Here is a 16,536-nt window from a genome sequence, read left to right as displayed (position 1 = left end):
GTGGTGACTCTAAAATTGTAATTCAATTACTATTATAGTTTACTAAGTTCTTAAAAATTTGTAATATTAAATACTATGTACTAAATTTTTAATATAGTTTAAGATTTGTAGTAATCACCCACCTTAAATATTATTTTAATTGTAAATATATTTATGTTCATAATTTTATCATAGGAATTCACACATAATAATTATTAAATAACAAAAATTTTATATATGAATAAACCTCATATAGAGTATATTTTTATAACATATTTTTCGTGCATCGCACGGGACAAATACTAGTATAAAATATACTTGAACAAGGGGCCATGATTTGGACAATCATGGTTACCTTCGCCCTCTTCCTCTCTGATTAGAAATTAAACAAAGAATGGTTTAGTGGGCAATATTTGGGGTGTATTTGGGATAAGAGATCAAGGTTCGAATCTCGGCGGCGATTCAGCCTGGGGTAAGAAATTAAACAAAGAAGACATTTCATCCCATTTTCGATAGTAGGTGAAGGGACTTCACAAATTATTTTACAAAGAAAAAAAAAATCTTTTTTTTGAATGCTACTGGCTCTATTACAATGTAGTATCTGTTCATATACTTTTCCAACCTACTGAAACACAAAAAACCTTCTACTGAAGCTCAAACTCATAACTTTCCAAGTGAAAGTTCAACCCGGATACAATTAAACCACATAGTCTTGGTAAGAAAAAAAAAATCATAATTGCCTTAATCTTGAATAGAATGAATTTTATCTTCTTCTTGACCATGATTGATAATTAAAAAAAAAAAAAAAAAACCCTCTTCTTCACACGTAATAATGTTGAAGATGAGGCCTTCAAAAAAGCTGAACCCCAACCCTAAGGGCCCGACAAAGCGGTGGGAGGTTGTAAATCATGGTGACTCAACTGAACATTAAGCCCCCCTCACTTTGAGAGGTTGCTCCCACACTACCGTTGGTGAGACTCGATCCTTGGTCATTCTTCCAAAGTTTCACCTCTATGACCAGTTGAGCTACCCGTGCGGGCCTTTCAAAGGATTTCATGTAATTACAATAACAATTTTTTTTTTTTGTTTTTTTTTTTTTGTTTTTTTTTTTTGTTTTGTTTTGTTTTTGTTTTTGTTTTTGTTTTTTTTTTTTTAATAACACACACAACATTTATCTAATCTAAAAAAAAAATAATAAGTGTGAATAAATGTTATACCCTCCACTTATGTCTATTTTTCTGTTTTTTTTTTTTTTTTTTTTTTTTACATTATGTTATAAGAGTTGTACTATATAATATTTTGGACAAATATATCCCTACCGTTATAACTTTCGTTATCTTTTTTACGATTGTTACCATGCAAATTCATCCACCATAGATTTTCTTATCACCTTCAACAATAATAATGTATACACATTATAATTGGAGTTATATGTTAGTTTTAATAAAATATAAATATCAAATTTATAAAAATGTTTTACATTATTATTATTTACAATAATATAAATATTTAAAATCTAAATAAATCTAATATTTTAATATAAAGTACTAATACTAAATAAATCTAAATATAAAGCACCTATTTTTGCACATCGCGCACAGAAAATACTAGAAGTATAATGTACACTTATTTTGGATATAAAAAGAAAAAAAAAGTATCTCATATTTTAAAGGTATTTATTGCATGTACTTGAGTACCGAATACAACAAAAAATGTGAATGCAAAAAGTTTTAAGATTTATGGTGGGTGCAAAATGCAGTGTTTCATTTTTCAGCGGTTTGGAGCAAACCGCTAAGTAACCAAACATGTTTTGACATTTTGACCTTGGTCAAAACGCCAAGATGACGGATTCGCCATTTACTAAACAAGGTCATTGTCTCACAATATTTCCATTGCACCCGGTATAATCCCAAAACTTTTTGAATTGTGCTTAGTGCCCATGAGTATATGCATACCACAAATTTAGAATAATGTCATTAGCGTCAAGTCAATAATTACTAGTTTCAACTAAAATGTGGCGAACTAAAAGACTTGATTGCACTATTTTATCTAATTTGTTTTAGCTTAACAAATTTTTTAAATAAACAATTTAATTATTATTTTCGTATAAATTAGATGTTCTATTTGCTCTTTATTCCAAATAGAACAAATATGAGGTTAAAAAAAAAAAAATTAATAGAGGGGAAAAGAATGGAGACAAAAAATTGTCTGTTTTTGGGTTTTTACTCTTATCCTTTTGAACATTCCTTTGTACCAGTGGTGATTTATTATTGTCAGTGATGTCCGGTAACGTTGTAAACGTGTATTGGACAATTTGAAGGATAATATGAGATTATCAAAATTGAAAGTAGGGAAAACCAATATTTTGGTTAATTAATTATTTTTCAATTATTAATATATTTTTTAATTTTAAATTTCAATCAATTTGATCATTAAATTATTTAAAATTTCGTCAATTAAATTTTTTTAGGGAGCAAATTGATAAAATTTAAAAAATATGTAAATTATTATTTTGGTTACTGAAAGGATTTAATTGACAAAATTTTAAATAATTTGATGATTAACTTTGTTGAAATTAAAAATTAAGAATTACATTGACAGTTAAAAAATAATTGAGGAATCAAAATGGTGATTAAATCTTGAAATATTAAAAGGACAAAAAAAAAAAAAAAACAAAGAGAAAAAAAAATTCACAAATATTTTTATCACCTAAGAGAATTTTATTTATTTCCTAATACGTACAGATTAAAGAATATTCTTGGAATTGCTTGCATAGTTGCTTGCAAATCCTCGGCGACGACTGGAGAAGTCAAGATTATATATGAGCATTCCCTCCTACTCTCCTAGTCTTCTTCTCTACTCTGAAGTAAAACAAGGGAGCTAGAGAGAGAGAGAGAGAGAGACAGAGAGAGAGAGAGAGAGAAAGGGAGAAGAAGGGGCAGTTTTTAATGGCTTCATTTCCAAGTGAGCATTCATACCCAGATCACAAATTCTTTGAAAGCTTCTTTTCCTGCATTTTATGTGATTTATTTTCGTTTCTTCATTTTTTGCTGCTTGGGTATTTGATAATTTCTTGGTTTTGCTTAGCTAGCTCCCTTTTAAAGCTAAATTTTACTGTTTTGATCCACCGGCTGTAATTTTATATTCTTCTGTGGTGTTCTGAAATATTTTAGATGGATCATTCTTTAAGCAACAGAATTATCAACTAACAACCAGTATTTGGAAGATATAATAGCATTGTATTGAGGTGCTTGTTATCAGGATGAAAAAGTAGGCCAAGATTTGAGCCTGAGGTTTAATTAGATTATTTCTACATATGGGAAATAGTTTTGAGATAATTATGGATTTTTTATTTTTTATTTTGTGAATCTACAGGCATTTTTTATTTTATCTTCTAGGAGTCTTATAATTCAACTTGAAGTATATCTTCTCCCTAAAGGTTGAATCCCAACCCCAAGACTCCCCACACCCCGGCCCAAGAGCATTTGGGAGGATGTAAATCACAATGACTTAATGGCTCAGCAGACAGGGCTAAATGCCTGCCCGTGCCCACAAGGGATCTGCCCACTTTGAACATAATCCCCACATTGTGTGCTGTCGAGGTTTGAATCTTGGTCTCTTCTGCCAAATACTGTCTACTGAACCATTGAGCTAAGCCCGTGCCAGCAACTTGAAGTAAATCTTGATACATTGTAGAGTGTAGTAATTATGAGGGTCTGGTTTAATATGTCAATTGTTTAAGCTTTTGTAGTCTTAATCAAGCCTTAAACAAAGTATGCACATCTCTAATTCCTCTAAAGATTTGGATAATGTTTAACTTAATAGTATTGGATGGATTATGTCAGATAGGTTTCCTATTTCGAGGTATTGCTTCCTAGTTCCTATACTCTCCTCCGGCTTAAAACTGATGAACTTGTATTCTTTTTCTGGAGTTTCGGTTAATAGAATTTCTAAAATCAAGATTTTTATAGTTGTGACGTGCAAAGATGTAGTTTTATGTGTAGATTATGAATAGTTTCTTTTTGACGATGGATTGTGCAGGTCTTGTCCCGATCATTCTTTTGTTACTATTTGTCGGGTGCTCTGCAAGGCCTCTGTACCCGCTCCCCAGCAGGAGAAATGATAGAAATAAGCAGCCTTTGCAAACGTTTCGCCCATTTAATATTGCACACCGAGGTTCAAATGGAGAAATACCTGAAGAAACTGCTGCTGCATACATGGTATACTTTAGCAAAGACACTATATACATTTCTCAGCTTTCACATGTTTGTTTGCAGCATCTTCTTGCTTAAATTGATTAGCGAATGGGATTGAAATTCATGTACCAAAATAATGACTTATTAATATGCTGCCTGCATTTCCTCTTGAATCTTAGCACATTCTCAGTCTTCCAATAACTAAATGCTGGATACTTTCTGGCAAAAAGCAATAAAATTTAGTTTTTCATAGATTTCTGTTAGGATCAAGCGCTTACCACTCGCGCTTGCTACTACTCACCCTATTGCTGGACTTGACCCTTCACCGGTCTCTGCCCAACAATTCCCCCTCCTAGCACCTGGCTCTGATACCATTTGTTAGGATCAATCGCTTATCTCTATGCCAAAAGCTATAGCTCGTGGCGATGGCAAAACTTTATTTCCTTATACCGCCATCACATTTTTGAGAGGTAGGGTGCTGGACTTGACCCTTCACTTGCCTCCGTCCAACAATTTCATACCTATTGCTTCTGTTAAAAATATTGTTGCTTGGTTCCAAGCCAAATAGTCCGTTCTAATCTGTCTTTTCACATGTAATGTGTCCGTAAATCTAAATCCTTTGCAGAGAGCTATTGAAGAAGGTACTGACTTTATTGAAACAGACATCTTAGCATCAAAAGATGGTGTTCTTATTTGCCATCATGATGTTGTCCTCGATGTTACAACTGATATAGCCGAGCACAAGGAGTTTGCAGATAGAAACAGGACCTATGTAGTTGAAGGGGTCAAAACTACTGGTCATTTTGTTGGTATCGAACTACTCTTTCAACTAGCTTTCTTACTTTCATTTTTTGAATGACTTGGTTTTCCCAACATGTATTATCTTGGACGCCGACAATATTTTCTATGTACTAGATTATCCATAGTCATGCCTTGCTCGTAAGCATTTATTTTGTTTTCATTTTAACTATGTATGACATGCATATATTTTAAGATTGTTTTGGTCATATACAGTTGATTTCACACTTGAAGAATTGAAGACCCTAAGGACAAGGCAAAGATATGATTTCCGAGATCAGCAATATAACGGTTAGTTCTTGCTGGTTCATATGATATAATTTCCCGAAAGATGTAAAGATTTGTATATGAAGTCGTCCATAACGAGTCCACTGTTGTGACTGTGATAAATTTCACCTTAACACGTGATTAGGGACACTAAAAACTTCATCATATGATAACTCTGTGCACAAATGAGCTTAAAGTGTACATTAGTCATAAAACATCTCCTATTAATCATCTTTCTTCTTCTTTTTAATAAAAATTTCCCTCTTTGAATATGCAGGGCAGTTTCCTATCATTACATTTGAGGAATACATTTCTATTGCACTTGATGCCCCGAGAGTTGTTGGAATATATCCCGAGATTAAGAACCCAATTTTCATTAACGAACGTGTGAGTTCTCTATGCCTTTTTGCTCCACAATGATAAGGGGAAGAGAATGGTAGTACACGAACTATAGCGGGTATTATTGCGTACTTTGTTTTGACATTCAATTCACTATAGTGGGTACTTCCAACAGGTTAAATGGCCAGGTGGTAAGAAGTTTGAAGACAAGTTCGTTGAGACGCTGAAAAAATATGGGTATAAAGGTCCTTATATGTCAAAGCAATGGTTGAAACAGCCCGTTTTCATTCAGTCCTTCGCCCCTACATCTCTTACATACATATCCAACCAAACGGACCTGCCTAAGATCTTTCTAATTGATAATGTGACAGTTCGTACTCAAGACACAAACCAGGTTCTCATAGTCTCTGGCTTCCTTGCATTCGTTATGAATATATCATTATAACATATGTTTTTTTAAGGAAATAGTGTGTTTATCTGAAGGTGTAAACTCTTTTGTATTCTGTGATTTCAGTCGTATTCAGAAATCACTTCGGACAGTTACCTTGACTTCATCAAGGACTATGTAGTGGGGATTGGGCCTTGGAAGGATACTATAGTTCCAGTATCTAATAACTACTTGCTACCACCTACTGATCTTGTAGCACGAGCGCATGCCAAAAATCTGCAGGTACGTCACATTTCCTCTTGCAGATAATCTGGTAGCTAAAATTTGGTATTCTGTATGGCTAAATCATCATTTTTTTTATGGTAATCAAATTAGCAAACTTGTTAAGGAGGCTCTTCACAGTTCAATGAACAATTATGAATTCCCTCAATCAAATTGGTCCACCATAAAGTCTGTGATTATGGATTGCCAATATTCAATAATCAACTCTGATGTACTTTTGGTTTATTTTCTTTACCAAACAGGCACATTAGGGTGCATTTACAAACTGAATAAATTTCCATTTTTCTGGAGAAATGAAAAACTGGAGAAAGAAAAATAGTCGAGATCCCGAGAATCCATATTTCTACTTTAACTTCTATAAGGAATAGAAGTGGAGCGGATTGGGTTGAACCCATTGTATAGGGATAGATGACCTATAAATACATTGGTTGTATTCCTAGGTGTTGTATCACCATCACAATTAATACATTGCCCGAATCACGTAAACCTTGCCTTCTTTACTTTTCTGCCATTGTTATTGTTTCTTGTCACTCCGTATTTGTTAATGTCAACACTCTCATGCTTCCTCGCTTTTCAGCATTGTAGTGGTGAGTCAAAAAATCCTGTGTTCTTTAGTTGCTTAATATTTTGCCCGGACTTTTTTCACACTATCATGCCTTTTGATGTGCTTTCTTTGAATCTTCATGGCAATACACACCAGGTTCACCCTTACACTTTTCGCAACGAAAACGCATACTTACACCTCAACTTCAGTGTAGACCCGTACAACGAGTTCGATTACTGGATAAACCAGATCGGCGTGGATGGTCTCTTCACAGACTTCACAGGCAGCCTTCACCAGTTTCAGGAGTGGACTGATCCCTTATCAGCTGGAGAAAATGAAGCTTCTAGGCTACTAAATAGGATTTACACAATGATCTCAAAGTACAGAAATTTATAGTTTCTATCAGTCTCTTAAAACCATTTGTTTTTCAAGTCCAGTGTTCATGGGAAATCATGCTATGTATCATTACAGATTTAGAGTTGAGCAATTTCTCAGCATGTTTAGCCCATCTAGAGTAACTGGGTTTGAATATTGATGGATAAACTGTACTGAGTGGTCAAATTTATTATTTATTTTAATAAGGGAATGTAAGTTTTAAATTATAGTTGAATAAGGGAATGTGCGTTTTCTAGTAACAGTTGTGGAGTTTCCTGTAAATCAAAATTATAGTTGTATAGTGATTTTAATTTTTAATGGTTTAACAGGATCATGAATAGTTTCATAGCATAGTTAAAATTTTGAGTAAAGTAGGCTAAAAATTTAACTATAAATGCTTACTCTAAATAGTTAGGGATTAAAATGAAACTTCTTTCATATTTAGGTTTAAATCCTAAACATGAGGACCTCTCACCCCGTGTTACAGTTGTTATACCATTGACCAAGGTTCGCCTTGTGGATCCTGGTCTTAAATTGTGTATTTTTAATATAATTAATTATCAAAATGGTCTTTTGACTATAGCAAAATTACCAATTTGGTTCTTGATTATTTTTTTTTAACCAATTAAGTCCCTCAACTTTAAAAACTTTAACCAATTTGGTCCTCCGTTTGTTTGACCGTTAGTCAACCGTTAAATTGGGACCAAATTGGTAATTTCACTATAGTTAAGGGACCATTTTGGTAATTAACTTTAGGGGTGGGCAACTCGGTTTAGTTTTCTCGAATTGAACCGTACCGAACCGAACCGAACTAGTTTGGTTCGGTAATATACCGAACAACAGAACGGTATTGGATTCTTGTATACCGAACGGTTCGATAAAAAACTGATCCGAACCGATCCAAATTGTTCGGTAACAAATTGAACTGAACCGAATACCGTTTGATTTTTTTTTTTAAATAATAATAATAATAATAATAATAATAATAATAATAATAATAAATAATAATAATAATAAATAATAATAATAAATAAATAAAAAGTAAATCCAAGTCCCTTGCTACTTGCTCTACCGTTTGGTTCGAGTTTTTACCGAACTGTTCGATATACAAGGATCTATTACCGTTCGGTTGTTCGGTATATTACCGAATCTAACTAGTTTGGTACGGTTCGGTTCGAGAAAACTTAACCGAATTGTCCACCCTTAAAGTTAATTACCAAAATTGTCCCTTGACTATAGCGAATTACCAATTTGGTCCCAAGTTAACGGTTGACTAACGGTCAAACAAATGGAGGATCAAATTGGTTAAGATTTTTAAAGTTGAGGGACTTAATTGGTCAAAAAAATAGTCAAGGACCAAATTGGTAATTTCGCTACAGTCAAGGGACCATTTCGGTAATTAATTCTTTTTAATATTAGAATTGTGAACTTCTAAAATATAAATTGTGTTTCTAAGTTTTGAAAATTTGTGAATACAATATATAGGGGGGGGGGGGGGGGTGGGGGGGTTGTGAATACAATATAGGATCATCACAAATTGTGAATTTTTAAAAGGTAAATTGTGAATATTTAGTATGTAAATTGTGTATCTTTGGACCTGCAAGGTGGACCCTATCTTATGCTGGCAGATTGGAGTTGAGTCAATCATTATTGTATGGACTAGGGTCCAAAAACATATAAAGTATATGATTTTAACACATAAAGTAAATTATTCTAAATTATAAAATACATTATCTTACCACAAAAATTTTATTATTCTAAGACAAAATGTACACTATACTTTATTCTAACTCATAAAATACATTATTCTAACACATAAAGTACATTATTCTAACTCATAAAATACATTGGCCTTGTTTAGTAAATGGCTGTTAGCTGATTGGGTTAGTTAGATGATATAACTAGTTGATAACATTAGCTGATTGTAGAAAGGTGTTTGGTAAATTAGTTGTTAGCTGATAGCTGTTTGATATAATTTCCTTTCTCAAAAAGCTAATTGAAAAAGTTGTTTTGGGCAGCTTTTTTATTTTAACATTTTGGTGTTACATAAAGCTAATTAACCAAACACTTATAGTGATTTTTTTAACCAAATCAAAAAGCTAATAGTGGTCAAATAAACTAAAATTGGCCTATAGGCTAACTATTTTACCAAACAGGGCCATTATCTTACTTCAGAAATTTCATTATTCTATTTTAACACAAAGTACATTATTCTAACACATAAAGTACACTATTCTAACTCATAAAATATATTATCTTACCCTAAAATGTTCATTATTATAACATGCACATGGAGCAAAAAATATTTCTTTTTAACATAAAAATAACGTCATTTTAGACCGTGATTCACACAGTTGTGTGGACCCAAAGTCCTTTGGGCTTCACGCATTCCTTATTATGTTACCCAATATTATCCAATTCCCTAAAATAATCATTACAAATAATTTTAATTTATTACGTTACCCTTCTAATAAAACTTCAAATAGGGCTGTGCATCGGACGATTCAGGCGAGTTCAGTTTTCGGGAATGGGAATCCGTTCGGTTTTCGGATTACAGCTATTAAATCCTATCCGTGTAATTTCTAAATGTAAACTTTTCGGATATATAAATCTCGGATATCGGACGGTTTGCATCGGATTACGGACTAAATCGGATATGAAATAAAAATTCATAAAAACTACAAAGTAACTATTGAATAAGTAAATCAACACTAAATAAGTTGTAACTTGTTAACTTCTAAGTAGTTAACAATTTACAACTTCAAAATTACAAGTTCACAAATCACAACTACAAAGTAACTTACTAACTAGTTACAAGTTAATGAAGCTAAGTAGCTAACAACTTTACAGCTTACAAGTTACAATTCAAAAACAGTTTATAGATTCAAATTTTCAAAAAATAAGCTGTTAAGTGTTAAGGCACCATTCAAAAACCAAATGCAGCAACAGCCAATAGCAACTCAGCAAACCAGCAACTCAGGCACTCAGCATTCCTCATCTTCCTGCTTAAGGTGCAAATTTAAATAGCAAATAACAAAAAGAAAAAAAATGAAAAAGAATAACAGTTTAACATTATTTGCTCAAAAATCCAAAATAGGCTCAGATTGCTGTTGTTTCATATCATTAAGATTTGAGGGAAATTGCTTCTAAAGTTTTGGAACTAAATCCAAAACTTGAGCAACATACCAACCCCAATCCTTTGATTCAGACAAGGGTGGAAGCATCATCATAGCCCATACTACTGCACATACCTGTCAAGCTATAACCTGATGTTCAAATGTTCAATCAAGTGGAACTGTGGAAGGGGCTGAGGCACTAAAATGCACTTACATAATTGAATATTTGAATTCATAAGCCATAAATAAAAACAGAATGGTAATCTAATTTTCTAAGAGAACAGAATAACAACTAAATATAAAACTGAGAGCAGAATGAATGAACATTACTGCAATGGTTGGTAGGGAAGTTCCAGCAGTCCTAACTCCAGTTGGCAACTCTGCAAATAAAAAACACATATTAATTATCATACAAATAAATACACAATAATGAAAGTATTTAAGTAAACTACTATTACCTTTCTCAAGCCTTTCACAATCATCAATATTTTCTTCAATTTGAATAGGTTGATTTGGTAATCTCAACCAATCCTGTGTACAAATTAAAGCTTTCACAATCTTAGGAGTTAAGAAACTCCTAAATGGATCCAACACTCTACCACTGGTTGAAAAAGCACTTTCAGAAGCCACAGTGGATATTGGAACTGCAAGAATATCCCTTGCCATTTTAGAGAGAATTGGCAGTCTTTCAGAGTTCACCTTCCACCATTTTAGGATATCAAAATCAACCTTATCTTCCACAATGGCCTCACTCAAATATATTTGCAGGTCAGTCTGTTTTAGGCTACCACCACTCTCCATCCTTTGCCTTTTCAATTGAGATTTCAGCTTACCTTGTGGCCTACCAACAGTTACAGCACTAGGCTGCACACTCACAGAGACAGTTTGAGAAGGTTGGGCAACAGCAGCTGGTTTAGGGTTCACATCCACAGAGTAAATGACAGCATAAACATTATACAGCTCAAGAAGTGTAGATTGGATCTTCTCAAAACAGGATTTGCCTTTATCATCACCATAAAGTTGAGTTAACTGGGCAGGAATGTACTCAACCTTATCTCTAGGATCCAAAATAGTGCCAAAGAAGATCACACAGTTCATTTTTTCAGGGTCCCCCCAATATTTCAGAAACTTAGTTTTCATTTGGGTGCCCATTACCTGTAAAAAACCAAATAATTAAAGACTTGTTAATATACACATTTGTTAAACAGTAAACATTTTAGTTAAGGGATGTAATTTACCTTTTCAGAACCAGCTTCACCACCAGTCATGTCATCTAACATGCAACTAAGATCAGAGATCTCACTGAAGAAAGTGTTAGATGTAACATAAAGAGAACCAGAAATCCTCACAGTCATGTCATAGAAAGTTTTTAGCAGAGTTACCAAACTTTTCACATCAAACCAATCCATAAAAGTAGGCACAGAGGTACCCAGGTCATCAGAAAATGAGGGATCATTTCCCAAATAGGCATCAAAGACTGCTTGGTACTGGATTGTAGTGTTCAACATCATATATGTGCTATTCCATCTTGTAGGAACATCCAACTACAAAGCTGATTTGGCTTCCACCCCAATAAGTTCAGCAAGATCTCTAAATTTTTTTAGCCTTGTAGGGGAGTTCCTAACCCATCTAACTGCTTCCCTAACCCTCTTAACTGAAGTATCAGCAAACTTCAACCCATCTTGCACCACCAGATTCAGAATGTGGGAAATACCAATTACTAGTCAGCCACATTCTGATCTATGAGATGAAACAGGGACAAAGGCTATGATTTTTTTGTTCAGCTTCCACTGATCATCAATGAAATGTGCAGTAATGCACATGTAATTTATCCTCTGTACAGAGGTCCATGTGTCAGTGGTTAAGCTGACTCTTTGGGAGCAACCCTTAAAAATTTGTTTAAGGACTGATCTCTCATCTAGGTATCTTTCGAAAATATCCCTTGAAACTGTCCACCTAGAAGGAATTTGGAACCTTGGGCAGGCAACTAGAATAAATCTCCTAAACCCTATCCCATCAACAAACCTAAAGGGCAACTCATCTATTATAATCATCTCACACAAAGCCCTCCTAATGGCTTCCTGATTAAACACCCATGTGCCTAATTCCCCCATTAGCCCTTCAGAACCCCCTGGCGCAGAGGATGAGACAGCATTGAAAGTCAGAAGTGACTGCCTTGTATCCTTCGAGTGAGGATTTTTAAGACAGGCCACCATATGATTTCTTAAAGATGAAGTGCCATGTTTTTTTGGCTGACAACAAAAGATCTTAGCACAATATATGCACCTCCCCTCAATCAGATTGTCCTCTTTATCATATATCTTTACAAAGTGCTCCCACACCCTGGATCTGGACTCAACCTCTTTTCTCTTTTTCTTTGGAACTACAGGAGTCACCTGAGGCTGCTGAGGTATCTCAGTGCCTTGGGGTTGTCCTTGTACCTCCTGAGTTGAAGGTTGGGGTCCAGAACTAGGTTGACTGATGCTCTCCATCTAAAAAGATGGGCATCAACATTCAGATTTCAAACAATTGTTTGTCATATAGAATAACAGATCAAGCATTCAAGCATACAAACAATTGAAAAGAAATCCAGATTCAGACACTTCTTTGTGTCATCATCTATCAAGATTTCATAATATTACATTTACATATTTACATTATGCACAAACAGTTAAGAACATTTAAGGGTCATACATCCATAAACAAATTCACAAAGAAATCCAGATTCAGAAACTGTATCCAGTTCATCACTATCTAGATTTCAGTTAAGGGCTTCCACCATTTCACATTTAAGCCTTTAACTGTTTAAGGGCCATCAGAATTCAGATTCAACCATAACATATCCGAATATAACACATAAATCACAAATATAGAACTAGGGTCTCGGGTTTAAAACAGCTTCCACCAGAATACATCAGAATATAACACATAAATCACAAATATAGAACTAGGGTTTCGGGTTTAAAACAGCTTCCACCAAAATACGTCAGAATATAACACATAAATCACAAATATAGAACTAAGGTTTGGGTTTAAAACAGTTTCCACCAAAATACATCAAAATATATCACATAAATCACAAATATAGAACTAGGGTTTCGGTTTAAAACAACTTTCACCAAAATAGATCACACTATAACACATATATCATCATATAACACAAATAGATCAAAATACAGTGAATAATCATAAATATAAAAACTAGGGTTAGCGATTTACTTGTTTTCCCCAAATACTCCCCGAAGAACAAGGGTCTCTAACCAGTAATCACCAGAGAGAAGGGCTTCCACCACTCTAAGCCTCGAACGGCCACCGGAGAATCAGACACAGCCGGACAGTGCACGGGTCTCAACGACTCAACGAGTAAGTGAGTCACTGAGATTACTAGATTAGAGAAGAAGAGAGGACTCTGAGAGACTGAGATTCTCAGAGATTGAGAGATTGAGAGTATGAGAGTCTCACAGAGTCACAGAGAGAATCGGAGACAGAGAGAAGTCAGAGAGAATGAGAGGTTGAGAGAATTAGGTTAGGGTGAAGGGTCTCAGCGAGTGGAGCGTATGGCTGCGCAGTAGCTAAGGGTTACATATATAACAGCCTTATACGACGTCATACCACTCTAAACCTTAGCAAACCCTAGGAAAGATCGGATAGTTCGGGCGGGTCGGATGTGTTTTTTGCCTACCCTATCCGACCACGTAATCCGGCATCGTTTCATTTGGCGGATCGGATTTTTGATCTCGGATTCGGAAGCATTGCAACGGATCTCGGGTCGGGCGGGTTTGTCAGGTAGGGTCGGTTTTGCACAGCCCTAACTTCAAATGTCAAAAAGTTATCCACTGGGAAATATGATAGGGCGTTTGGTTGAAGGGAATTTAAATTCCCTTCCCACCTAATTCTAAAAGCCACAAAATTTCCTTGTTTAGTTGAAAGAAATTGCAATTCTCCCATTTTCATGGAATTAAAATCCCATGCCTCCCCCCCCCCCCCCCCCCCCCCCCCCCCCGGGATTTTAGGAAGAAAAAAAGATAGTGATGAGTCAAAATTACCCCTTTCTTTTTAACCTAAAATTAATGCCTACCAACAACAATGGACATTTTTGACTTTATACTACTTATTCCCTTTCAATTTCAATGTATACCAAACATTGGAATTGAAATTCCCAATAATTCTATTCCCGTAAACCAAACACTGGAATTTAAATTCACACTTTATTCCCAGTAATTCATCTCTCATGGAATTACAATTCCTTTCCCACGTAATTCCCCCTCTCCAACTAAACGCCCTGGGAAAGAAATGTAGTCTTTCTCTACTAACTTTAATTTAAAATGTTTATAGTAAATTAAATAGGACAATTTGTTTAATTTAAGACTAATGAAATATTTTAATTAAGAACCCTATTTTATTCTACTTTGTGCTATAGTACTAATGACAAACAATAAAGAATGAGCATAATATGGTCATGTACTCCTATCTATATCATATTCTACATTTAATACATAAATAATGTACTTTTAATATATTAAAAATGTATCTTGTATTCATGAAAAGTATATTATTTGAGTACTAAAAGTACATTATTTTGTATAATATACATTTAGTACACAAATAATGTACTTTTAGTATATTAAAAATGTATTTTTTTTTATAGTCAACACAATACTGTGTAGACCATGATCCACATAAAAATTTACCATGTAGTGGGGTTTGGGCCATGGAAGGATACTATAGTTCTATTGTCTAATAAGTAGAGTTTTTTCCCAAAATGGTCCCTCGACTATTGCTCATTCTCAATTTTGCATTTCGACTTTTAATTGCACCCAATATGGTCCCTTGACTTTTAAAAACTCTCCCAAATTGGTCTTCCGTTAGAAATTCCGTCTATTGAGTGTTAAAATGAAGGTTATTTTCGTCCATTTACCTATTATATGCCTAATATATTCTGAAAAATAGTCAAGGGACCATTTTGGGAATAGTCGAGGGATCATTTTGAGAAAAACTCATTTATTTATTTCATTTTTGTTTATTTCTATTTTTGTAAGACTATCAAATTAGAGTTTCTATATATTTTTTTTTTTACAAATATAAATAGTTAAAATCCACAATCGAACCTCAAAATTTTAAACTTTCTATACAAATTTGTTCCTTCTGTCTAAACATACAAACTTTTCCTCTAATCCTATCAAGTTTTACAATAAGTTCTGTAAATTTCAAAAAATATAATACTCATATACTTTTTATGTTCACACACACACACACACACACTAAAACTTCAATAGACAATCAATCACTATGTATCATATTAAATATTATTTTTACCATTGAAAATAACATTACTATTTTTATCAGTTTAGACACCCAAAATGTACGCTTCACTTCTCGGTCACTATGCCTTTTGTGAATAAAATTATTATTTTTTACGATCAATCGCTATGCTCTGTCACTTCTTCGAACTGAGAAGTACGCGTCACTTCTCGGTCAATGACAAAATCTTAGAAAATATTTTTGGAAAGTTGGCTTAACTTAGCCTGTAAGGCCATTAGTTTCATTCCAAAGTTAGTACAAATCATAGCTACCATTTCCAAATGCCTATCTACCCAGAAGTACATCATGCTAAAGAGAGTCTAGAACTATGGCTATCAATTTTATGTCTTAAAGGACAAGTAAAATAAACCAAATGCAAAAATAATTAGCACAAAACAAACAATTCTAAACCTAAAGTCTCATCATTTACCAATATTACAAGTTCTTGTCATTTTGAAGTTTATTTGTATTTTATGTATGAATGTTAATAAGCTCAAATTTGAATGTTAAACTTGTTTACCAAAGTACGTAAAAAATAATAATTTTATTTTAACTATAAAAATAATATTTAATGTAATACATAGTGATTGATTGTCTTTTGAAGTTTTAATATGATTATATGATTATATATATATATATATATATATATATATATATATATATATATATATATATATATATATATGAACATAAAAAGATAAAAATAAAAAGTATATGAGTATTTATGAATGTTACGAAATTTATTGTAAAACTTGATAGGGATAGGGGAAAAATTTGTATGCTTAGACAAAAGGAAAAAAATTGTAGAGAACGTTTAAAATTTTGAGATTTGATTGTGAATTTTAACTATTTATATTTGTAAGAAAAACTGTATAGAAATTTTAATTTGATAGTGTTAAAAAAATGGAAATAAATAAATGAGTTTTTCTCAAAATGATCCCTCGACTATTC

The 16,536-nt window shown here is 33.5% G+C and overlaps 1 protein-coding gene across 2 annotated transcripts; it reads left to right on the top strand.

Moving 5' to 3' along the window:
- Positions 1–2,789: 2,789 nt before the first annotated feature.
- LOC109162856 (glycerophosphodiester phosphodiesterase GDPD6-like) lies at positions 2,790–11,375 on the top strand. 2 transcript variants are annotated; one of them, XM_019311567.1, is made up of 8 exons: positions 2,790–2,943; positions 4,021–4,199; positions 4,801–4,984; positions 5,190–5,264; positions 5,518–5,627; positions 5,755–5,973; positions 6,094–6,280; positions 11,366–11,375. In XM_019311567.1, the coding sequence occupies exons 1-7, from the start codon at positions 2,928–2,930 to the stop codon at positions 6,274–6,276; spliced, it is 966 nt and encodes a 321-aa protein (XP_019167112.1). In that variant the 5' UTR covers positions 2,790–2,927; the 3' UTR covers positions 6,277–6,280; positions 11,366–11,375. The 2 variants fall into 2 exon arrangements, with proteins under 2 accessions (XP_019167112.1, XP_019167111.1); XM_019311566.1 differs by lacking the exon at positions 11,366–11,375 and adding an exon at positions 6,950–7,428 and having other exon boundaries at positions 2,796–2,943; positions 6,094–6,249.
- The last annotated feature ends 5,161 nt before the right edge of the window (positions 11,376–16,536 follow it).

Source organism: Ipomoea nil, unplaced genomic scaffold (assembly GCF_001879475.1).
Source record: "Ipomoea nil cultivar Tokyo-kokei standard unplaced genomic scaffold, Asagao_1.1 scaffold2957, whole genome shotgun sequence".
Lineage (NCBI taxonomy): Eukaryota > Viridiplantae > Streptophyta > Magnoliopsida > Solanales > Convolvulaceae > Ipomoea > Ipomoea nil.
This window is presented reverse-complemented; position numbering and strand designations above follow the sequence as displayed.